The sequence below is a fragment of the Musa acuminata genome, chromosome BXJ2-5 (assembly GCF_036884655.1).
Source record: "Musa acuminata AAA Group cultivar baxijiao chromosome BXJ2-5, Cavendish_Baxijiao_AAA, whole genome shotgun sequence".
Taxonomy (NCBI): Eukaryota; Viridiplantae; Streptophyta; class Magnoliopsida; order Zingiberales; family Musaceae; genus Musa; species Musa acuminata.
This window is the reverse complement of record NC_088342.1, coordinates 2,846,907-2,871,159: the sequence shown is the minus strand read 5'-3', so window position 1 is coordinate 2,871,159 and position 24,253 is coordinate 2,846,907. Positions and strand designations below refer to the sequence as shown.

The window sequence follows — 24,253 nt, the reverse complement described above, 5'->3', positions numbered from 1 at the left end:
AATGACCTAATGTAACTCTTCCTATTCTTCATCATGACAAACATCCCTTTCTTTTATAGTTTCTCACTTATTTTTTTGTTTTTTTAAAGCAAATCCCCCTCAAAATTTTAATTTTCTTCACTTTATTATTATTATTATTATTATTATTATTATTATTATATATATATATATATAACAATGTTAGAAGATCTATTATTATTATTATTATTATTATTATTATTATTATTATTATTATTCGAAAGGTGCGGGGCCCATGCAACTAACGCCCGTCTCCTCTCATTCGTAACCCCCTCCGACTCTTTTTCGCTTCTCTCCTCTTCATGCTCGTCTCCGATCCTCACTCGTAACCCCCTTCGACTCTTTCTTCTCTCTTCTCCTCTGCTCTCTCTTTCGCATTCCTTGTTTTCTCCTTCCTCCACACTCTCTTTTCTTGGATCGATCTGCAACCGCTGATTCGGTTTGGTCTCTTCTCAGCTCCGGGGTTGGCTTTGGAAAATCTTTTGAATGACACACTTGGTTGCTTGAGAGGTCGTTTTGCGGTGTTGGGATTCGTGTGAAACGGAGAGGAAAGGGTCACCGAGAGGTATGGGACTGATCTCGGGGTTGGTGATGGGGTCGTTGGTGGGAATTGCGCTAATGGCCGGTTGGAGCCGCGTGATGAAATCCCGGAGCATCAAGCGCGTCGCCAAGGCACGAAATCTCTGATCTTCTTGGCGCTTTTTTTTTTTGTTTGATCCTTGCTTAATCGTCATGTTTTTCTGAAATTTGCGTAGGAATATGGCATGTTGCTATCGTGATGTCTTTTTTTTTTTTTTACCGTAATGATGAGGCTCTCTGGATCTGGTCTGTTTGATTAGAATGCCACTGCTTTGGAGTTAAGATTGAGAATGGAATTGGGATTTTGCAGGCGGATTAGGAATTTATGATAGTAACTTGCACTTATATACTGGTTTGGTATGTTAGAGTAGCAAAAAATGTATTTGGTATATGTTTAAAACAAACATATGTTGAAACCAACACATTTTAAATTTTAATCTGAAGAGTAGTGTGCGTTTTTTGTTATCGTTTTTTAGGTGGATTTTCTTGTTATTCTTGCAACTTATTTGGTGAATTATTTGTCATTTGTACGTGTTAAATTTTACAAGGTGAGAGAAATCTAGGAATGGGTTGAAACCAAACCTTTCATTACCATCAGAATTTTGTGTTAATTGCAATTTATTTTTTTATAATAATTTTTTACTATATTAAATTGTGTCTATGACACACACATGTGGACTCGAACATGAGACCAACCAATCACTTGTGCAACAATGCACTGATCATCGGTTGTCTCAAACTCTCAATAAAGACTGTAATTTATTTTTAAATTTGATCCTTTAAATTAGTATAAGAAGCGTTTATTGCTGATTTGACAAAAGCCTGATTGAAAACTTAATCCCCACCTCCCTTTTCTTTTCTGGCCATACAATTATCACCCTTGGTTTCAAATGGCAAATGAACTTTCACTAATTGATATCTGGTCATAAGTAACATCTTGGTATGACTAAATTCTTATACAGCCATATTTCTTGGATTTTAAAATTGTTGTTTGGGCGAGGATGTGGAAATTGAAGGATAGTCAATATTTGCTGCAAGTTAAACTGTGTCAACGTAGAAGGTTGATTAAGTCTTATCTTGATGCTTGAGATTTCTACCTGTAAACTTTACACTAAAATAAAACCAACAGATTTTCTTTTTTATGGTAGCTTATATTGTTCAACTTGTTTCTTGTATTTTTCTGTATATTGATATAACTGCATTTTTGTGTTAAATTTACAATGGTCACACTAGATGTCCATGGTTAGCTCAGCAGTGGTTTTAGTGGAATGGATATCTAATCCAGATACAAACAACATGCTTCTATCTCAGATGTCCATGGTCATTTTTCTTAAAAGTTGAAACCATTGCTTCTTGACCAAAAAAAAAAAGACAAGGAATTGAAAAGGTGAGTTCCATGCTGTTGCTTATGTTCTCTTCTTTACAGGCTGTTGATATAAAACTTTTAGGGTTTCTGGGCAGAGATGATTTGAAGAAACTTTGTGGTGACAGTTACCCTGAATGGGTTTCCTTCCCTTTATTTGAACAGGTTAGCTCAATGGATCATTACCTTTTATTTATGACATGCCTGTTGGATGGATATTTTTAGTCATCAGGTACCTTAGGTCAGCTTCCACTAGCGATTTGAAGTAGTCCAGCAATTGATTTTACCAAACATTTGAATGGTTCCTTGATAATGTTAGCAGAGTAAGAGAGAAAGAGATGCAGATGAAAACTAAAATTATATGGATTGACAATATTTTAATCACATTGTGAAGTAGTGTTTGTGATTTTGACTATGAAGGATACTTCAAAATTTTAGATGTCATAATACAATTTGAAATATTTTTGTTTAACATTTTCTTTAGCTGGATTAATTTTAAAACAAAAACTGTAGCCTTTATATGGACATTTGAATTTCATCTTTTCATACCTTAGTATGGTAGAAAAAAGCCTATAATGGTAGAGAAATAGTAAACTTCACTTGCAACTGCATGCTAGAGAAGCATAAAACAGAGCTACGATTCTACCACAAAACTACTTTCAAACTATTCTTCGAAAACTTCAAAATCTGTGTTATAATTTTTAGATTATGTAAGTCATTGTCTATATTTTTTCAACTTGTGTCTTATGGAAGTTACTTTGATTATCGAAGTATTTTATTTTTATTGGTTATCCAAATTTGAATGAACATGGTGGTTCCAACTCTACTTCCAAGAAATACCTAGGACCATTTTTTGTGTAAATAAATGTAATAGAAGATTAGAACAAAAACTTTACCACTAGATTACTTTTAGACCATTCCTTGAAAACCTCAAAATCTGCTTAATTTAGGGATCATGCGAGTTATAGACTATATATCTTTCATGTTTTCTGAAAATTAGTTTGTCTTGTTTGTTTCATGATTTTTATAGTTACTTAGACCTATAGATAATCTGAAAATCTTAAAGGAGACCATAGATGCTCTTGATTTAATTAGAGATCTTGCATTTTATAGATCTCATTGGTGGGAAAAGATGTACATGATATTATGGATTTTATTGTTGTAGTTAGACCGTGGAAGTTTTAGGTTCCAGTTTTCCACATGGTGCCTAAATATCCCTCATGTTTACAATTCAATATTCTTTTACATGGTTGACATTGGAAAATAGGATGTAATTATAGGAATTTTTTTGAAGTAGTGGATTCCTGAGGCATTATGTTCCACTTACAGTTAACTAAGTGAAAATATCGATCAAATTTTTTTTATGGCTTGACCATTTAGAGCATAATTGACTTCACTCAGTCAGAAACTAACTGGTTCTTTTGCTAATGCTTTAAATCAAGTGGAGTATAAAAACCTTTTAGAAAGATTAAGTGGTGCTCGGATGGGTAGTTGATCATGGTTTTAATGGTTTTATGGAGGGAGAGTAATAAGAGGGTATTTAATGACTTAGCCATACAAACTTTATCTATAGCTAAAGAAGCTATCAGAATTCTTCTTTCTGAAGCTTGATAACCTGTATGGAATTGACCAACCTTTGAAGATTCTTTCAAATGCAATGCTCTTATCTTTGTGAAATCAGTCATAACAACTTGTGGTTGATTCTCTTTCTGTTCCTTTGATCCTTTCTCCTTCCCCCTCTTTCCCCTACCACCCCACCCACCCCCTCTTCTCTTTTCTCCTCTTTCTTTTCTCTGCTCTCTTGCAATTATTTCACCACTTCAATGAAATAAGCGCATAGTTTTCTGCCTTTCCCTTATAAAAGGTGTTCATATAAGGGAAAACTTTGTTCCCAATCTGCACTTGTCACATTTGATAAATTTCTTTGTGTTTTACTTAATTATAGTTTCTGCATTTGTTGACTTCAAAAAATGGTTTTTTCTGTTTCATGGCTTCTACAGGTGAAATGGCTGAACAAGCTGCTGGGTAAATTGTGGCCTTTTATTGCAGATGTAAGCTACTTGTGGTTTTTTTTCTCTATCTGAATATTTTGAATGCATTAACCTATATTGCACTCTATTGACTAGAGAATATTTATAAATGCAACTTCATTCCCTTTTAATTCTTGTTTATTGGGCTGAGAAACTTTGGCTTTGGATGTTCCCAAAATGGATTGGATCAGCTTTCAGGCCCATGTCTCGTTTATTGGGGTGAGAAACTTTGGCATTGGATGTTCCCAAAATGGATTGGAACAGCTTTCAAGCCCATGTCTCGAGGTACTGCAGAAGAGAAAACTGCAAAATCTGATCTAGGGATCGATTTGGCTCTCTCAATTTTTCTTTTAATGAAGCAAAAATAAAGAGATGTAGATAAATGGAAGGTTGTTAGAAAGAGAGAATAAAAATATCAATCAGACCACAGTTCCAATAAAGGGAAACCAAGGAACATATGTCTTCACCTGTAGATGTATATACCTGATGTGAGTCGACTTTAAATCCATGCATAACAAATACAACAACAACAATAACAAAGGTGTAAGTCCAAAAATCCATTTATAACAAATCATGGAAAAAATACAAATGAAGCATCATATCTAAATTAATAAAAAAGTCCAAACATGGTGCTAGTTAGATTGTGTTGTGAGCAAAAGAACTGAAATGGTGCCATAAAGGAAATATTTACCAAGTAACAAAAAATAGTGCTTTAAATCTACCACAAGTATGTAAGAGTCAAACTTCCCTAATTTTCTTCCTTGAACTCCATTATGCTGATATGGTCACTGGTTGAACTTGGATCAATTCCTTGGGGTCAATGTGAAGTTGAATTAAGTCTACTGGTCATTAGGTCTAGTGTAGTTTATTCATGTCAATAAGATGGAAGTGATGCAATCCCAGTAAATTTATGCTTAGTTTCAAGCCAAAATCAGGATCAGTTTGAGGCAAGTCAGATTTTGGTTCATTATGGATCTTGATTCCCAATTTTGGAATTTATGGGTGGAATTTTGTCACTTTTTTTATTAGTATTTAGAAGTTATAAATAAAACCAAATTGGTAACTTGTCCCTCAAATGATATACACTGTCAATCAATCTTTTGATCAGTTATTTTCTTTTCTCCCTATTCTTTATATCATTCTCCTTTTTTTTTTTAACTATTACATTGCTACTAAATTTAACTTTTTAAGTTTTTATAGAACTGTTATCTCTTTTTTTTTTTTTTCCTGTTAGTAACAACCTGCTCTTTGCTCATTAAAGCTGCCTTATTGCTGGAATTCAACCTGATCATCATGCTATCTGAACCCTAAACCCTATTTCTTAGATGTATCCTGAATTTGCCACTTGAATTAAGAAGTTGTGATGGTTTCATTTCTCGAGATATTGGATAAGAAGGGATGTTTTAGAAAAGATATGAACTACCGGTGGTATGATTAGTCTGACTTTGAGCAGCGAAGTAGCATATAATCTGCTTATGATTGAGATAATACCAAATGACCAGTTGTTATGTTGGAAATAAGATAGTAAATATGGTAAAAAGAGAACTCAATTGATATATATAAAGAATGAGGATGAGCCTTGGTATAATGGTAAGATTGCTCCTTTGTGGTTTTGCGGACCAGAGTTGGAATCACAAAAAACAACCCCTCTACTTGTAGAGGTCAAATTGCATACATCAACCCTTGTCAGATGTCACATTGGTGGGTGCTTGGAGCATTAGGTTTGCTCTTTTTAATAGATATCTATAAAGAATATTGACATGAAATAAAGAATAAAATAACAAATATATAGGTATCCATACTAAATGGAAGATAGAGGAGCCTAGATATAATCTGAAGTTCTGAACAAATTTGGACTCACAAAGAATATACCTAAACTTTTAGAAATGAGGGGCAATGGAATAAGTCAATGAACACTTAGGAAAGATAAGAAAATTTCAGGGTAAATCAAAAGGTAAAATGAATTTTTGCATTTTAGTATCATTTATTAATAAGAGGAATTTGTTTCTATTTTCAACAAGTATCGGCATGTATGGAGGATAATACGAAATTCATTGAGCCCTTGGAATCAGGTACTTATAAATCAACTATCTACATGGTAGAATATTAATGTTTTACTTCCAATTTAGTGAACTAGTTCTTCAATAAAAGAAATAGTTCTTTGCTCACATGTTCCGTGCTCGAAAAATGAAAAATTGCAAGCACCATTTATCTAATACTCATATCCAAGAAATAATACATAAATATATATGTTCCAGAACTTGATCTCCTACCCTAGCCATGGGCATGCACACAAGCACACTGAAGGTAGAAAAGTAAATTGACTATTCAATGTGAGTGCTTGCATACTGCTTTTGTCTTGCTTTCTTTTATGCAGGCTATATAGCAAATTCTTGCAGCTGCTGGGTAAATGATGTTTATTTGGTATATCAACTATGCCTACAAGTTAGTTTATAGGTTTTTATGGTCTTAGGCAGCAACATTGGTAATCAAGGATACAGTTGAACCATTACTGGACGATTATCGACCACCGGGAATATCTTCACTAAAGTTCAGCAAGCTATCTCTTGGGAATGTGCCACCAAAAATTGAAGGTTTGTACAGGATGCAGTTTTAGTTTGCAGCTTCAAGTAGTTGATAATTATCTACTGTGCTCATTAATTGTTGTAACTTTGCTGGTGCTTAACAGGTGAGATTAATTCAATTGCATTGGACCTTTTCCAGATTGCTTAAAGAATGAAATAAGCAATGCTATTTTAGCATCAAGATTTACCATGTGTTTTATTGAATCATTTTGAAAAATTGTGAAGATTCTACTTTTTGCAGCACTGGTGAAATTGTGCCTATTTATGCATGCAAGGGCATATATGACTATTTGCAATGCTTCAAGGGACACAACTTTGGAGGAATAAATACTAAAATTGATACCTTTCAGGAGTACATGAGAAAATTGCCATTATAGAAACAGTTTGTCATATACATGACTAATGCTCATACAACATCTTTTTTTTTATCTCAGAAGAAATTTTTTGATGATGTTTATGGCTTGTGGATCTAGCCTTAGTTCTTTCCCATAGTCAAATAGATTTACTAAATATTTCTTTCAGTTATCCACTTTTGTCACAGCTTTCTACTTGTGGAAAATCAGTATTCTCATTGATTCTCACTTGTTTGCTTATAATGATGTTAGTGTTGTGTTCATAAATAATTATCGAGTTTTGTCAAAATGTTCCTATCACGTTCCAAATTTCAATATTGTACATATCTTTTGTTAATTCATGAAGAGGAAAAGGTTAATTCTATTGCTCACTATAGAATAGCTGGTTTTCTTATGTTAAATGATACATTATATTTCATGTATTTGCCATTTTGCAAAGGAATCCGTGTTCAAAGCCTCAAAAAAGGACAACTTATAATGGACATTGATTTCCGTTGGGGTGGAGATTTAAGCATAATTCTTGCAGTTGAAGCACTTGTTGCTTCATTGCCTATTCAGGTTAGTTTGTTTGGTTGTAACAATTACTTGATATATATTTAAGCAGATGTATCATACTCAGTTTACATCACAGTTCGGTATTGATGAGGTTTTACATGTTACTTTATATCTGTGATTACAGTTGAAGGATCTTCAGGTCTTTACTGTGATACGTGTTATATTTCAACTTTCTGAAGAGATACCCTGCATTTCTGCTGTTGTTGTTGCGCTTCTGGCTGAGGTATGTTTAGGGCTATTGCTTGTTTCTATTGAGAAATCTAATCTATACTGATATAGATGTATATGGTCTTTTCCTATTTTTATTACATAAAATACTTGTGACGTATGATTAAAATGTTGGGATTATTAAAACCAATGAATTGTTTGTTATGATAATCTCATGTTTTTTTATTTGCAATGAGGGGATAAGATATATATTTAGGTACCATACCGGTATCTAAATAGAACGCTGTTTTAAATGATCGAGTTCATTGTGAATTCAGTGTTTGGTTCGAGTGAGTTGAGAAAAGAGTTGATATACAGCCATTTATAAGGTAAATTTATTTGGAAATTAGCCAATGTTTTAATTTATCATTGATATTTGAACTTTAATCCCGAAATATGGAATCATATTATACCATGCTAAAATCACTAGAATGCTAATCAGTCATTCAATAATACTTCATGCTTAGGATTCATTAATATATTTATTAGTTGCTTATACGATAGCCGCAAAGTTGCATACTCTGCTCCCAATAAAAGTTGTGGCACGTTAACTTAAGTTTACGAATCACTAATATGATCAATAAGCTTTAGTCTATGACCACTTCTGTAATGATTTTTGTTATTCTACTAGGCTATCTTTAGTAGTTTTGTGTTGCTAGCCACACAGAACTTTGAAGAACTTGCTGGAAGTCAAGTGACAATATAGAGTTCCTTGGAATTTATATTGTGGCCATATTGCATGAACTCCATATTACTTGATTGAAATGGTCAAAATATGACTTCAAATTTTATTTTAAACTTTAAATTTTGAATCAGAGCACTAACGACACATCTAGTCTTGTACAATCTTCAAATTGGTGAAATTTGGATATTAGATAGATAATCATGTGCAAAATATTTTAAGCTACAAATTGTAGGTATTAGTCACAAAATTATTGCCATATCTTGTCATCTATCTTCCTAGATGGCTTCTAGATATTTGAGTTTAACCAATATACGCAAATAACAGTTCTCTTTGTTCTGGCATCTGAATTGTTTTATGATAGCAGTGATGCTTGGAACATTTTGGTATCCAATATTTGCAATGATAAAATATTTTTCTTTCAGCCAAAGCCTAGAATAGATTATACATTGAAGGCTGTAGGAGGGAGCTTAACTGCTATTCCTGGGCTTTCAGACATGATTGATGTAAGTTTAGTTTGATAACTGTGCAAATTCATTTTCAATTAGTGGGCTATTTGATGCAAATTTATCTAAATCTTGTCATATAGGACACTGTTACCTCAATAGTCACTGATATGCTTGAATGGCCACACAGAATTGTTGTTCCACTTGGTGGAGTGGATGTCGATACAAGGTCTATTTCCGTTCCTTGTACTTCTGTTATGATGTTTTGGTTTCAGTAAAGAGAGTTAGTTTGTATGTTTGAAGGTTGTAGTAGACATATTTTAAGCTGGTCTTGCAATGATTATCTCTTAACTTCTGTACTTTCTAAAAGGAATCTATTATTTTCATCTTGAGATTATTTAGAATTATTTAATTTCTATAAACTTATTAACAATTCATCATATCTACATATATTGCATCATGGAACTATTACGATATTGAAAAGTTATTGTCAAGATTTCCAATTTCAGGTACCAGACCTGTGACAATTCGTAACCGGACCAGCATGAGTCCAGATACCAATGGTATGATATAACATACAATGGTACAAATATGAGGGGAGGGGAATGGGGGAGGAGGTGGAGAATGATAAGAAGAAGAGGAGGTGGTGAAGAAGAAGAGGAGGAGGAGGAAGTAGAGAGGCGCTAAACAAGGGCTGGGAGCAGTGGGCAGCGTCCAGAGGCAATGGGCAGCAAGATAGGAGTTAGGCGTGAGTAGACTTCGTGAAGAGAGAAAGAGACGCTTTGGGGTGGCTGGGTGGGTTTGGTATTAGGGTTAAAAAATTAAATTATTAAATTAATAAAAAAATCAGGCTTATCACTCGGTTCACAGGGCTTACTGGTCAGTAAGCCTGTTTAAGAAGTAGATCGCCCTGTTTAATATTAGCTTCTCTGAAATTCCATTAGTCAAATCTATTATATTGTGAAATGCACTTAAAATTTTATTTTGTTACCAAAAGTATTTCCTAATTGAGTTGCTTAAATTTTGAAGTGCTAAATAAAGAAAAACTAAAAACAGTTTGAATACGAGTGTTCACATTACCATCGACCATCTTTATTGTCCATTTATGGGATGATAATGCATGAAGCATATAATTTAGCATTTCACTATATAAATTTGTAGTTGTACTGTCCCTTTTGCTGGCACTTATTAGTAACCACAAAACAAGGATTTAAATATCTGTTTGATACCAGTTTCCGTAACCTTTTGGTTTGGTACGATACCAGTAGGATGATATATCAATCCATACCATCTGATATTGGTTAAAATAATAAAAAGTTAAAAATGAACTGATATATACCAATATCAAGTTATACATTTCAATGTCAACACCTGGTCGGATGGGTAAATAGTAGCAGGTATTTATTCACCAGTCTGATTGATACTCAAAACTTTGTACCAAACTGAAAACCACCTGCACTTTCAGATTCAGATGTATGATAGTAGATGATTTAAAAATAGGTTAGGCATTGACCCAGCATATGAGTTATATGTTCTTAGTGACACTTTAATCCCTATTCATGAGGTTATTTTTTTTGTTGTTTCCCATAGTGAAGTTTCTTTGTTTCTTCTCTTCTTTTGGATTGTTTCCATGTCTGAAGGAACTTCAAATTGTCTGCATGTAGTTGATCTTTTTTACTTCCCCTATACTGATGGGAAAGGGCTCTTGTTTAGAAATGCTGATGACCCTTCATGTAATTAAGCACTCTTGATGTTTTCATCTTTCTGTTTTGGTGATTACATTCTACTATTGTGTTTAGGTAAATTTAAAAAATGAAATTTCATCTTCAACTTTATTATTCACCCGAAAATTTGACTCTGTTTTTCAGATTCTATCTCCTCTTTGACGACCTATACTTTATTTATTGTGTCGTGCAGTGAACTAGAGCTTAAACCACAGGGAAAGCTCACAGTAACCATAGTGAAAGCAAATAATCTGAAAAATCAAGAATTTGTTGGAAAATCCGATCCGTATGTGGTTTTATTTGTCCGCCCTGTGTTCAAGGTTAAAACAAAGGTAGTTGATGACAATCTCAGTCCTGTATGGAATGAAACTTTTGAACTGATTGCTGAAGACAAGGAAACACAATCTGTTACTTTTGAGGTATGATTTCGCATCTGACTCTTCTTCTATATACTTGGTGATATTTACATCATAATTGCGAATAGCCGAATATAGACATGGGTATTTGACTCATATGCATGTCCAAGCTCCAGTTTCTCAAGGAGATGAAAAGGAGATAGATATGGAGATGTGTAGTAATAAATATGAAATAATATATTTGATATTTGTTAAATTATATTTTAATATGTGAAAATGTGACAAGCATAAGATATGTTAAGAAGACTCAATAACCCAGAAATTCCACTTCGTAGTAGGATGACCTTGTTGTTGAATGTCCACCAGCTACTTAATATTTAAAATTGACAGCCAAAAGTTCCAAAAGAAGTCCAGTTTATGAATATGCATTCTGTGGATATGTATCATACACAAATTTCCGGGGTGGGCTGCTGGCTTTGAGGAAACAATATGCTTTTTTTATGAACAATTCTTTTTGTCATTTGTAGCAGAAGTCTCTTGATCTTTCACTTAGCCGAGCATTTTATGGAGGATTTTTTAATATGCTTTTTGCTGCTCATAGGAGATTTGTCATTTTAGATCCATTCCAACAATGAATTTGAGTTTAATCATTGTTGATTGTCTCTATATATTCTTTTGATTTCAAAGTGTGGCTCTATATAGATGTGAGTTGTATTTTTCAGTTGAAACAAGTCTAAACATGAACAATGTGAACAAAGCTTGACATTGGAAGCTAGCAATGCATAAAAAACTATTAAAGACATCCATATTACCATTACTAGTGAAGGAAAGGCAAATATATTACCACTTGTCTTCCATCACAAGTATGGACATCACATTTGCCATGCTGCCTTTAGTTATAGTCTATTGTATCTTTGAGAAGTAAAAGTTCAGTTCTTGTTCAATGTGTTAGTGTAGCCCTTTGTTTGTGAATTAAAACTTTTCTTACACTTGATGAACGTTAGGTAGATTTTATTGACATTAGTGTTTGTTGATTCTTTTAACATAATAAATCTTTTCAATTTAAATTATGACGTTTGACAGCTATTGCATCAATCTTACTACTGCTACTTCATATGTTTTAGATGTAGGTTGGGTTTTAGGTTAATCCTTCATTCATCCTGACTTTGGGATCATGATGGAATATACGAGTCCCAACCCCAATCCGCTAGTACTGATTAGGATGGCTGGGCTGATTTTGCCAGAATCGAACCAAGTCACAGTCCATCCTTAATCACGTTTAAGAAACTTATGTAATTGATTTAGTAACATTGTGTTTGCATCCCTAAGCCTACCATTTGTGAATGCAATTTGGCTTTGTTGTGAGAAGCAAGAGAGCTGCCAATACAATGTGAAACCAAGGTTAGAAGTTACCGGCTTGATACAAATACTAAATTTGATTTGAACCACTACAGTACCCACATCAAGCCATACTAGGTGCTGGTATGGCTAGGTATTGACAGATCCGGTCGACATCCATGTTGGACTGGTTCTTTCCTCTCTTATCTGCTGATATTTGTATGATGAAAAAAACATAAATCAATTTAACTAAAATTCTAAAATTAGAAAACATTTTTAATAATGAGTCATATATCTATAATGAATAGTATGTTTAATTTACATGATATTACAAACTTTGTCCATAACATGTCTTACTGTCCCTCACTAAATGAGTGTTTGTGCTATCTCAGGCACTGCCTGTGACTAGAGGTCATATATTGCTCCTAGGTCATATGCTATTGGTAGACATGCTAATAAGATGAACAATATCAACAATGGAACATCAGTCAGGTAGGGATCTGTACACCTTTATATGATGCTTCACCCCAACAGAGTTGGGAGGAAAAGATATGGTAGTAGAGGCCATCCAGACATTGGTTGTTGTAAATCTTTAACTAAGCTCATTAAAACTAGGTTTCAATACTTTTTTATGGCCCATGAAATAAATGCCTGTAGAAATATAGTGAACATGAGTAATAGCATACTCAAATTTTGGTAAGGCTCTCCCTAATTTGTCAAGGTAATAAATTGCCTTTCCTAACTCTTTCCCGTCCTTTCATGAACTCTAGTGGCTTGTTTGGTGCCATGATATTGATCCTAGGTGGCATGAGTAAATATCTGGTCCTCTATTCACATGCTACCACTTTGGATCATGGAATAAGATCCTTGACATGATAATTATTGTTAACATGAAATACAAAATCCTTAGTTCAGTTAGGTTTGACTGTCACTGGTCGATGGCCGATCGAGATGTGGACCAACCCCATTTTGAGCTGTCCACTTTGAGTTAACAAAATCTTAGGGCTCATGCATGAGCCCTCCTTGCCTGCTCGTGAGCTTGTACCGTTGCTCTCTCGCGTTGCCCACCTGTTGCTGTTGCTCACTGCCATTGCCTGTCATATGTGGATATCTCTCCTCCTTTTCTTCTCCTCCTCTTTCTTCATTGTTTCCTCTTCCTCCACCTCCTCTCCTCCATTGACTCCTCTTCCTTCTCCTATGTTGCCTCCTCTTCCTCCTTTGTCTTCTTCCTTCTTCCTCTTCTCCTTCCACCCTAAATTGTTCCACAATATACGTATCAACATATGGACATATAGTATACTGATATGGTTTGGAACCGTACCAGTTTGAGCCAGGATGATACGGGTCTGGTACCTGAGATTTTTATCCTTTATTGTTAACAACATTATTGTCATTGAACCAAAACTGACCTGAATCAAACGGTGAGGCTTGCTATCCTTAAATTGTTGATAAGCCATCTTCTAACATTGTCGTCACTCCTTGGAGGACTTACTTCTCGTAAGACACTCAAATCTTGCATTGTCATCCTCCCCATTTTGAACCATGAAAGAGGTTGAGATTTGGTCTTGTTGGTCTAAGAATCTAAATCTTTGTTCCCCCTGATTTGTTCAACATTGAATTTAGATGGACGTGGTGAACCTCTTCCCTTGTTGAGCAATGGATAGTCCTGATTCTTCACTATGCATCACTAATCTAGCATAGCATGTATTGCATTCTGCGTATAATTGGAGTCTACCTTGGCCTTCTCCCTCTCTTGATCCTCAATGAAGTACTGCAGACATGACACATATTATGGTAAAATATACTAATTTCTCCAAGATTTGCATAAAAGACAGTTTTTCATTCATTCATGGACCAAAGAGAAGGTCAACCAATTTCAGTGACATCCACTTGGTGATGTGTTATACATTTGAAACCACATAATATATTTTTTCAGATGAGCTGTGTTATACAATAGAAACCACAAGTTTCTCAAAACAGATGTCTCATAAAGGTACAATAACTCAATTAATACCACATGTATTGTCAAGGATGATGACTTTCAAACATGTCGATCATGCCTTCATGCTAGGTTGACACTTTGCTATGATATGGTATCAGTTCCTGGGAACATTGATGAGTATGCTTAGTAAACATATTGACATGTAGATATGACTAATGCAGAGCTGGCCTAGATATTTGTAGACTTTGGTAGGATCCACATTGAATATGCACAGATCAATGCCTAGATGTACCAGAAATTATCTCGGATCCACATGTGTAGAGGTTGGATGATCTACCTCGATATAATTTAATAGGTCTAGCCCTGTTCTAGGCTAGATTGGTGCCAATTCTGACACCAAAGCGAGGTCACAGGTCTAGGCTGGATTCGTGTAGATCTGTGCTTGATCTAGTCCATAATTATGATATATGTCAACATTAAAGCTTAATGCTAAGTCGATAAATGAAAATCAATGCTTTTAACAAAAATCTTATCTTAAAATTCGATGGTTTGGAGTAAGAATATTTCTATTGAGGATGCAGCATCACTGGATCTTTGAAACAGAGAGCATGAAAACAAGAGATGGGAAAAGAGGGCTGTACTAGAATGACATGAAGATTTCTTGCCTGAAATCTTCTGCCCACGGGCTTTCAAAATGATAATAAGATGCTACATATTGGGTGGTAAACCTAATCCTCCAGCACAGGGTTAGCAGTATGTCTTGTATTTGATAAATACCAGTCAGTAAGCTCAGTTACAATTTTTACCAACTGGTATCGATGGATCCTTGTACCAGTTTGGGCTTGGACCAGAAAAAACCAGTTGATGCTTATCAGTGGAAGCAGTTTTTAACCTTTTGTAAAACAGTGATTTAAAAAGCGCTAGGCGTCAAAAGGCGCCAAGGTCAAAAAACGTCCGAGGCGCTAGGCGGTCGCCCGAGCGAAGCGAGGTGATAAAATATTAAAATATATAATATAATTATTTAACAGTATTAAAATCAAAATAATATATCATTAATCTAATAAATACAAATACATTACTGTTACTAGTATACTGTTAACAGTATACTTTCGAAAGAGGAGAAAGAAGAGGAGTGTAAGGGAAGACCAAGGGTGCAGCGACAGCGGTAAAAGTGAGCAGCGGCAGCGAGAGCGGCGAGCAGTGACAGTGACAACGGCAGCAGCAGAGGCAGTGGCGAACAGCGGCAGTGGGAGCGGCGACAGCGACAGCGGCGAGCAGGGGGAGCGGGAGTGGCGAGCGACGAGCGGCGACAGTGGCAGCGGGAGCGGGAGCGGTAGCGTGAACGCGAGCAGGGTTAGGGTTGGGCAGCAGCAGCTGATATCGGTGCTTTAGTTGGTTCGATTGAACCAACTAAAGCACCGGAGACTGAACCAGACCTAAAACGTTGGTTCGGTTGCCTGGTTTAACCCAAGCGCTCGCCCGAAGCACCCAGGCGGCGCCTTTTTGAAGCGCGCCGCTTGGAAGTGAAGCGAGGCGCTCAGGCCTCGCCTCGCCTCATCTTGCCCGAGCATCTATTGAAATCACTGCTGTAAAACAAATTTTATGTGAATATATAACAACAAAAATATGTTTAAAGATTGCATCCTGTATCGAGACCTGAACTCTAGTGGTCAACACGAAACAACTAGCATCTCAGCATTTAAGGCCAACAAGACGAGTCTAAAGTATATACAAAATGACCAAATGGACTTTACAGGCCTTTTTATTATGCTTTAGTTTAGCATAGCTGTAGTTGATAATCTTTTATGACTTGTCAAGGGCTACTCCTGTGTGCCAGGCATCAAAGATTAAAGTCACAGAAGCGGCCTATGCTTGCAGAACTAAGGCTGCGTATGTTGAGCATTCCTTCCTCCTTTCTGACAACTCTGCATTAGCAGGAACCTCATGCATTTGGTCATCCCTTTTTGATAATCACTAATGCATTAGTCCTAGTTTTAGACGTACCCTGCATTCCATAATGTGAACAAAGAAGTGCTTTCTTCTTTTGAGTATAAACTAATTCAGATTTATGATTGCTGGTCCTTTGCACAGGTATATGATGAAGACAAACTTCAACAAGATAAGAGAATGGGCATTGCAAAGTTATCTTTGAATGACTTGGAACCTAAAACCTTGAAGGAAATTGAGCTAAGCTTACTGACATCATTAGATACACTGAAGGTTAAGGATAAGAAGGATAGAGGAACTCTTACAATAAAGGTCAGTGGTTTATATTATCTCCCTCCATTTATTTGTTCTATGTGTATGTGAGAATTGTGTGCAAGAGATTATTCACGTTGCATAATAAAGATGCTATAGTTATGAATCTATTTAGTATTTTATGTCATCAAATAAAAATTTAGAGTTAAACAAGGCTACTTGAAGAATGGCTTCAAAAACTGTATTGATGCATTTAGTTCATTTTGATGTGCATGGTTTGATTGAGATACACAGATGACTCTTTGTTTTGGCAAAATTGCCTAAGAGAACCTACATGTAGTTTCTATATATTTATTTTTTTAATGACCAGTTACTCTGCTATCCTTTGAATTGATTCACCATTCTGTCTCTTATTTCCTTCTGTAGCCAGCCTACTTAGTGCATGCATACTGGCTCAAGATGATCTAACAGTGTAACGTATATGAAGGTTAAAACAGAAATTTGAACCCTGTTTCAAAGCTTAGCATGAGGTCCATATAGTGCATTAACTCTAGAATTGACATGGCAGCTCACTTTACCTTGTGATATGGAAGTTGCATTATTTAGATTGATGCCCTATTGGTATTCGTTGATGTGTTGCTTGTTTTTTGGATTTTATTCTTGCGCAGAAGATTCATTGACATTAACAATTGCAAATGTCAAATATTCTGACTTAATTGTTTCCTTTCTTCCTTTAACATGATTATAATAGAGTAAACTAATTGCTCCAAGCTAGAAGCAGTTGTTAGTAGGGTTGCACATTCTATGACGACATAATGTTGAATCCTCTCATGACTTCAATTCTTGAACAGCATTTATTTCTGCAATTCTTTTACTTATCAACAATAGAAAACTTGCATACTGTTGCATGTTGCTTAATTATTAAGTTGAAAGATCATGGCATTTTTCTAATATGTTTTTCTTTTTCAACCAAACAGGGCTCCTTTGAGAAAATAAGTCTTCTACAATAAATTTAATTATGTCTAATATTCTATACAATTTGTGTGTGTGTGTGTGTGTATGGTGGGTTGCAGGATCATTGATATCTTCAACTAAGAGATGAGTTTTACCAGGAACCTTGGATAAATAAGTTCGTTGGATCCATGGATGAGATCTCCTATGGACTGCCATAGGGCACTGCTTTCTGAAACATGCATTTCTATTTTCATTATTCAACTAGAAAACCATGTTGTGCGATTCTTTCATAGGGTGAATGGTGAAGAAAATTACTTCAAAAAATATATACAATTATATTAAAAAACCGAAAAATAAACAGGTAAATGACCATGGATGTGCAAGATCTTCTTGCCATCTGTAAATACTGGTACTGGTACTGGTGGTAGTGTGCGTGCATCCCATAGTATATACGATGAAGTTACTGACGATCCTTGCAGGTGCTGTATCACCCATTCACCAAAGAGGAACAGCTAGTGGCCCTAGAAGAAGAGAAGAGAACCGTAGAGGAGAGAAGGAAACTGAAGGAGGCCGGAGTTATCGGGAACACGATGGGCGCGCTCGGTGGGGCTGCATCCCTGGTTGGTTCAGGGGTGGGGATCGTCGGCACAGGCCTGGAATCAGGTGTGGGCATGGTGGGCACAGGCATCGGAACCAGTGTTGGTATGGTCGGATCAGGTCTCGGTGCTGGTGTTGGGATCGTAGGAACTGGACTCGGTGCTTTCGGCAGTGGTCTCAGCAGAGCTGGAAAGTTCATGGGCAAGAGCGTGACAAACCAGTTCAGCAGTTCTAAGCGGAACTTTAGCGGCCCCTTCCCTGCCGTGCAAGGAGATGGAAATGCAAGTTAGCTTAGTTGTGTATTGCCATTTGTATGGTTTACTTCTTCCCCCTATGCTTATTGTTTCACTTGCTTTCGATTGTTCGGTCTACCTTCTGTGGACTGTTTGCTTCTTGCCGCATTCATCATCTTTGAAGATTGTAGCTGATAAAAGCAAGGAATTATGTTATTTGTTGTACTACATAAATCATCATAACCTTGTGATGTTGGATTATTCGTGTCTAGATAACCTTGGAAAAGAAAATACTAGTAAAACCCAGCTGTACATATAAAGGTTACCTATCCCTAATCAGATTCTTCTCATCATAGTTTGACGGGAGCTACGCTTTCTCTGGTCAAGCTTTTGCAAGAACACACTTGATAAAGCATTGATTTGATGAGAACATCCTTCCATAATTTCCTGATGCCCCATGAAGATTACTACTACCTTCAAGAAATTTGAATGTCAAACCAACTTTTAAGAATATTTGATGCATATGAATCATCAACCAATCTGGCCTTAAGAGGCCGACTTACCAACAACTACATGCTATTTTCTAGGCCGAAACCTGAGTCATTGCTCATAAAGAGTGTTCATGAAGTCCCATTATCATGCTGCACTATTTGAGGAGTATTATTGAAGTATAACGATACAACTTTCTCTTGTGATTTTTGTCATAAGTCATTCATTCACTTCTGTCGATATCGATGTCGATGGCAAGATGGTGGAAGATGCAGCTAGTGGCTCATGAACTACTGAGTTGGTTGAAACAAACACAGGGTTCCCCTCCAGTTGCAGCATGATGCTCCCAAGAATCTCCGTCAGTGTTCTCTTGAACCCTGCTTCCTCCACAATTTTACCATCATCTCCTTTTACCATACCGATCGCCTCATTGATGATAACATCAACCTGCAACATTACAGATGGCATAATGCTTTACGCTCTGAAGTCCTAATTCAGCCTAGATTGACTTGAGTTCATAAGTTGTCGTGATTTCTAGAAGTTGTCGTGATTTTGGAATAATCTATGCATCTAGATCATAAGTTTACACGATCTGGGCAGTTGCATTACCTGATCAACAGCGCTGTAAGGAGGTAAACTTGCTGATGCAGCCATGCGATCGAGTGCAATTCGAAGGTACTCTTTTGAGGTTTGTTGATTGTGATCTTTCGGTAGGTCTCTCCAGACAGAATCCAGAAGCTGTATCATTAAGTAAATGAAGAAATTAACTGAAGGCTAAGATAACAATCTGCCAACTTCTTGGAATCAGTGGATGTATAAATTAACTGAAGGCTGAGATAGTACTTTGCTAAAATCTTTGCATCCGCCAACAATGACATAAACAAGCTTGGAGTAAAAATAACTCCAGTTATGAGCCTATCTAGTAGAATTTTTAGGAGAGTCTTACGCATCTCACAATGTTGTCTTCTCCATCTACCTCCTCATAATTTGTTATGAATAATTAAGAAATCAATATATGCATAATTAAATGCATAGTCACAGCAGGCTTTGTTATCTACATTCTTTAACAGAACTTGAATATCATGCCTCTTTTCCTGCTCACCAAATGTTTACGATAAACTGATTACTGCAAAACAAAGCACATATTTGTAGATCTCTTTTTTCCTATTTATTTTTGGGTAAGTTGTAAGTACCATTTATTTCAAAAGCTTTAGTTGTAAAAAATAATATATATATTAGAGTAGCACAATTGAACAATTCAGAAACCATGCATTAAGGTATGGAAAAGAATACAAAATTCAATAAACTGGACAGCGACTGACCTTATCCAACTCAAACTTGTTCGAGAGAAGTCTCTTGATGCCACTTCCATCAAAGGTGTTCTCGCTGTGAGCAACAATGACAGGGTGTTCCTGAAGTCTTCGAATGACATTACCCAAAAGCTTTTTGAAGTTCTCCAATATGTCTTGAGAAGCTGGTTGTTCGAGCAGATCAGAGGAAAAGGATTGGAAAGATGGTTCCACAATATTAGTTATGACCTGCAATCATGAGAAAGCTTGAATCATATTCTTTCTATTCACCGGTAAATGAACATTGCTCTATCAATTCACCATATAAAATATATCATGCATATGATGATTATATCAAAACTAGAATTACCCAGGAGTCTGAAGCAGGTGGCATTCCATGTTCGACAGTCAACTGTTGGAGAGCAGTAGTCAAACACTTTCTCAAGGAGGCATGGGCTGATTCCATCCCTGAGAACATCGAAATTGCCTCTGTTTCGAACAGAGGGCTCTCAACAAACTCCTTTAGATCTTCGCCATCGATCCTGAGGATAACTATGGGGTCCCTGTTAAGCCCAGCTGCCATGCCCAAAAGAATGTCTGAGAGTACCTCCTTGAACTCAGATTTGCTTACTTCTTCTTGCTTACCATGAGTGAACTCACTCAAGACCTTCATATAATGACAACAAATCAATCAAAGATAAATCCGCAAAAGTTAAATATATGTTTGAAAAATGTTATAGACCAAATGGAGGAGAGCCTAGAAACCTGTTCATCGCTCATTCTTCAATCAAGCAATTGTGTCTTTATATCAGTTAATTCACCTTTTATCTTTAAACAAGAGAAAATTATGGTAACCCTCATAATTCAAACATAGAGACTATCATTTTTACAACTAAAAATGGCGTTAGTGTATTGTGCTATACACTTCACTCTCCCAGTTTTTTACATCATCAAGATGCCATCTAAACAGACTCCCAAGTTTTTCTCCTCAAGAAATTCCCTGAGCAGTTCATAAGTAGTGTGCTACTGACTTCGGCTGTCATTCTAGTGTATTATAATAAACCATTACATACTAGAAAGAAAAATGGTGTGCATGAGTCTCCTTCTCACTAAAGTTGCAAAAGAACAACCTTTGTGGCATCATTGCTAACCTTTGATTACAAAACACTGCATACCAACACTAAATAAATATACAAGAAAGAAATGCTACATTTTACTACAAGGTTTAGTTAAAATAACTGCTCTGATCACATAGAAAAATGATATTAAATGATTTTTTAGTACTCAAAATTCATCTTTGAAGCCAATAAAGGAATCACTTTTGATGCTTTAGAATATGTAAGAATTGCTGCTATTGTAGGTTATATTGCTTCTTCCGATGATCATGATATACGTATGTCAAGCCTAATCCTAGTAGGAGTAGGAGACTTCAGCATGATCTTCCTTTATAGGGACACAAAACTGCATCTTAGGTATAATCCTATTTTAAGAGGCAATTTTAGAATGTCTGTCTCTAAAGTTCAACTCATGATCTAATTAGTGCCAAAAAAACACTCCCGAACGCAATCTAAAAGCTTAAGCTCATTAAGTTGCCTGCCAAAACCAAAGTAAGCCATCTGAGACTACTCTTAGTCTTATCTCAGTCTTTTACTTATCAACCAAAGAAATTCATAATCTGGCTTACTTTGCAGCTTAACTTGTCAGCCTCAAACAATATTACTGAATAGAAAGTTTCTATAACCAGTCTCAAGCTCAATCACTTTACTGAAATCCATGACAGTATGAAGCAAAGCATGACATCATTACCAAGTTGACTGTGCATCCTATGGAGCTGTTGAATCTTTCTGCCACTCTGGTGCTCCATGTTCTTCCCTCACTCCATTGCCACATTCCACGGTCAGTAATGCATGGTTAAAATTCTACCAAGGAGATCAATGTTATACTGCACAGTCTGATAGGTTAACCTTGCAACCCAATCTGCCATCTCGGCCTCATCTTCTTCCCCAATACACTAACTGGGGGAGTGATGAGGAAAAGAACAGGGAAAGAGGAACCAAGTAACCTACAGAGAGAAGGGGGCTCACCTCAGAGTAGATGTGGTCAGATTTGGGGGAGCTGCCCGGTGCCGGAAGCCCGATCGCGGCGCCAATATCGCTCACGGCCGGCTGGAGCTCCTTCACGGAGAGCCTGCCATCGCCGTCGACGTCCAACTCCCGGAACTTGCTCTCCACGAATCCGCTGAACGTCGCCTCGTCCTCCACCAGCTCCTTTATATCCGACCCATCCAACACTACCGCCTTCCTCGTCTCCTCCTTCCCTTTGCCTCCGCCACTCTTATTTCTCCACCCGAACCACCTACCACTGGCCATCCTGTTCACGTATCACCTTCCTCCCTTCGTTTTCCACCCAAAAAGGGAAATTAAAGAGCAATCTTTCCCGTGACGCTCTCGTGACCGTGCTCTTCCTTTGGCTTTATAAGGGGTTCCCGATCGCGTCCCTCTCTCTCGATCCACTTGAGTCAACTCCGTGAGGGAGAGAAGTGCGTGGAGGGGATGGGGCGGAGGAAAAAGCAACCGCCTATCCGCCACCCACCGGCCTTGAGTTGAGACACGTGTGGTGTCTGGCTTTTCCGTGTGTAGATTTTTCATCTACGGAAGAGAGGTCGGTGGATCGCCGCTTTCGCCACCTCCCCTGTCCTTATCTGCTGCATAAAACCTCCGATAACGTCAGAATGCTCCGCCAATTCATCCCATTACAACGATCATCGTCATGCTTCACGGTAATCCTGTGCCTAACTTTACGTGTGAAATGGGTGAGGAAGAAGATGACGATCGTCTCTATCGCTACTCCAATTCTCCGATTGTTCTGCTTCACAGAGCTCAGAGCTTTGTGCAGCACAGCGAGTCTACGACGAGCGATGTAATCCACGTGGCGGACAGGATGAGGAACGGACGGGACTGATGGGCCCCTGGGGATCTATGGGGGAGTTCGTGGACAGAGATGTGGGCGAGAGGAGGAGATGGGGACGACACACAGACATCCTTTTGTTGTATGGTGTCGTATGCATTCATTGTTGACTCAGTCAACACTGATCCTTTTGTTGTAGTGGAAATATATGGAATGCCGATAGGGTGTTTTGGGAAATAGCGATAATAAATATGTTGGAAATTATCATCTTTCTTTCTCCTCTCCTCCTTTAAAATTTAATCTAAAATAGTATTCTTATTCTTCACACCATCTTCATATATTTAATTGATTTCCATGAACCTAAAAAATATATAATAAAAATAATAAGAGGTCAAATAATTAGATCAATATAGAAATAATAAATTATGAAATAACTATTGAAAATATTTAACAAGGAATTCTAGAAACAATTTTTTTAGGAGCATGAGGGCCATAAAAGCAAAATATGGTTGGATGCTTTAAAAAAAAAATCAATGAGAAATGTTAAATTTATAAGAGAGTTAGAAAACATGGTAATAAAAAAATAAAGCTTTTTTGTAGAATAGCATTTGATATTTTTTACATGAATTTAAATATATTTATGTTCATATTTGATATATTCCAACATTATTCTGAAAATTAGTGCAGCAATACTCAATTCAATTATACCTCACACTTTCACCATAGTAGTATGATTCTGAAAACGAGTGCAATTGGTAAAAATATTATCTATTTTGTCTCATACTTTCACCGAGCAACAACAACACTAAATCAATCCCGTTATATTTTTTTGTGAGAATTTATGTATAATTTTTATAAAAATGGGTGCAATGATATTCGTTTATGAGTGTAATACTATTAATTCTATTAATTCACCGTAAACTTTGACCATTAATGTGTAACTACATCTAAATAATAAATCATTTTTTTATTTTATATAAATTTAAATATAATTTATATTCAAATTTAATATATTTGTAATATGAATATGTAATTAAGTATAATAATATTCATCACAAGAAAAAGCGGAGAAAGACGATAAGGAATCCTCTAACGAAAGAATCAAAATTATAATAGAAAATAAGATGAGCGAATAAGATAACGAAGAAAACAAAAGAGAATGATACGATCATCTTGTCAATAGGAGAAATCGAAATCGTTCTTAAAATGAAAAGGATGACGATTGAGGCAACATAAAAAGTCAAAAATTTCATACAAAAATAAGAGTTGAGTTTTTAAGGACAAAAATGATATTTGGAAAATATATATATATATTTATAGATAAATTATTGAGAAGAGAATAATTTTTTTAGAAGAATTAATATATTATTTATTATTTTTAATCTTTAAAGAGTGTAAAATGTAGAG

At 36.2% G+C, this 24,253-nt stretch overlaps 2 protein-coding genes across 5 annotated transcripts; one reads left to right on the top strand and one right to left on the bottom strand.

Annotated features, from left to right (window-relative positions):
- Positions 1 to 355: 355 nt before the first annotated feature.
- Positions 356 to 18,626, top strand: LOC135612140 (calcium-dependent lipid-binding protein-like). The gene is made up of 11 exons (XM_065107999.1): positions 356 to 690; positions 2,024 to 2,125; positions 3,961 to 4,011; positions 6,464 to 6,584; positions 7,368 to 7,486; positions 7,608 to 7,706; positions 8,798 to 8,878; positions 8,962 to 9,047; positions 10,736 to 10,961; positions 16,270 to 16,437; positions 17,811 to 18,626. The coding sequence occupies exons 1-11, from the start codon at positions 586 to 588 to the stop codon at positions 18,216 to 18,218; spliced, it is 1,566 nt and encodes a 521-aa protein (XP_064964071.1). The 5' UTR covers positions 356 to 585; the 3' UTR covers positions 18,219 to 18,626.
- On the bottom strand, positions 18,570 to 22,707 carry LOC103983888 (uncharacterized). 4 transcript variants are annotated; one of them, XR_001977832.2, is made up of 6 exons: positions 22,024 to 22,696; positions 20,310 to 20,606; positions 19,973 to 20,188; positions 19,260 to 19,388; positions 18,725 to 19,097; positions 18,570 to 18,635 (listed from the first exon to the last, which is right to left on the bottom strand). XR_001977832.2 is itself a non-coding variant. In XM_018825678.2 (6 exons), exons 3-6 carry the CDS (start codon positions 20,520 to 20,522, stop codon positions 18,870 to 18,872), a joined length of 786 nt encoding a protein of 261 aa, XP_018681223.2. In that variant the 5' UTR covers positions 20,523 to 20,606; positions 21,746 to 21,806; positions 22,024 to 22,246; the 3' UTR covers positions 18,652 to 18,869. The 4 variants fall into 4 exon arrangements, 3 of the variants coding, with proteins under 3 accessions (XP_018681223.2, XP_018681222.2, XP_009399498.2); XM_018825678.2 differs by lacking the exon at positions 18,570 to 18,635 and adding an exon at positions 21,746 to 21,806 and having other exon boundaries at positions 18,652 to 19,097; positions 22,024 to 22,246; XM_018825677.2 differs by lacking the exon at positions 18,570 to 18,635 and adding an exon at positions 21,746 to 21,858 and having other exon boundaries at positions 18,652 to 19,097; positions 22,024 to 22,163.
- Positions 22,708 to 24,253: the final 1,546 nt, after the last annotated feature.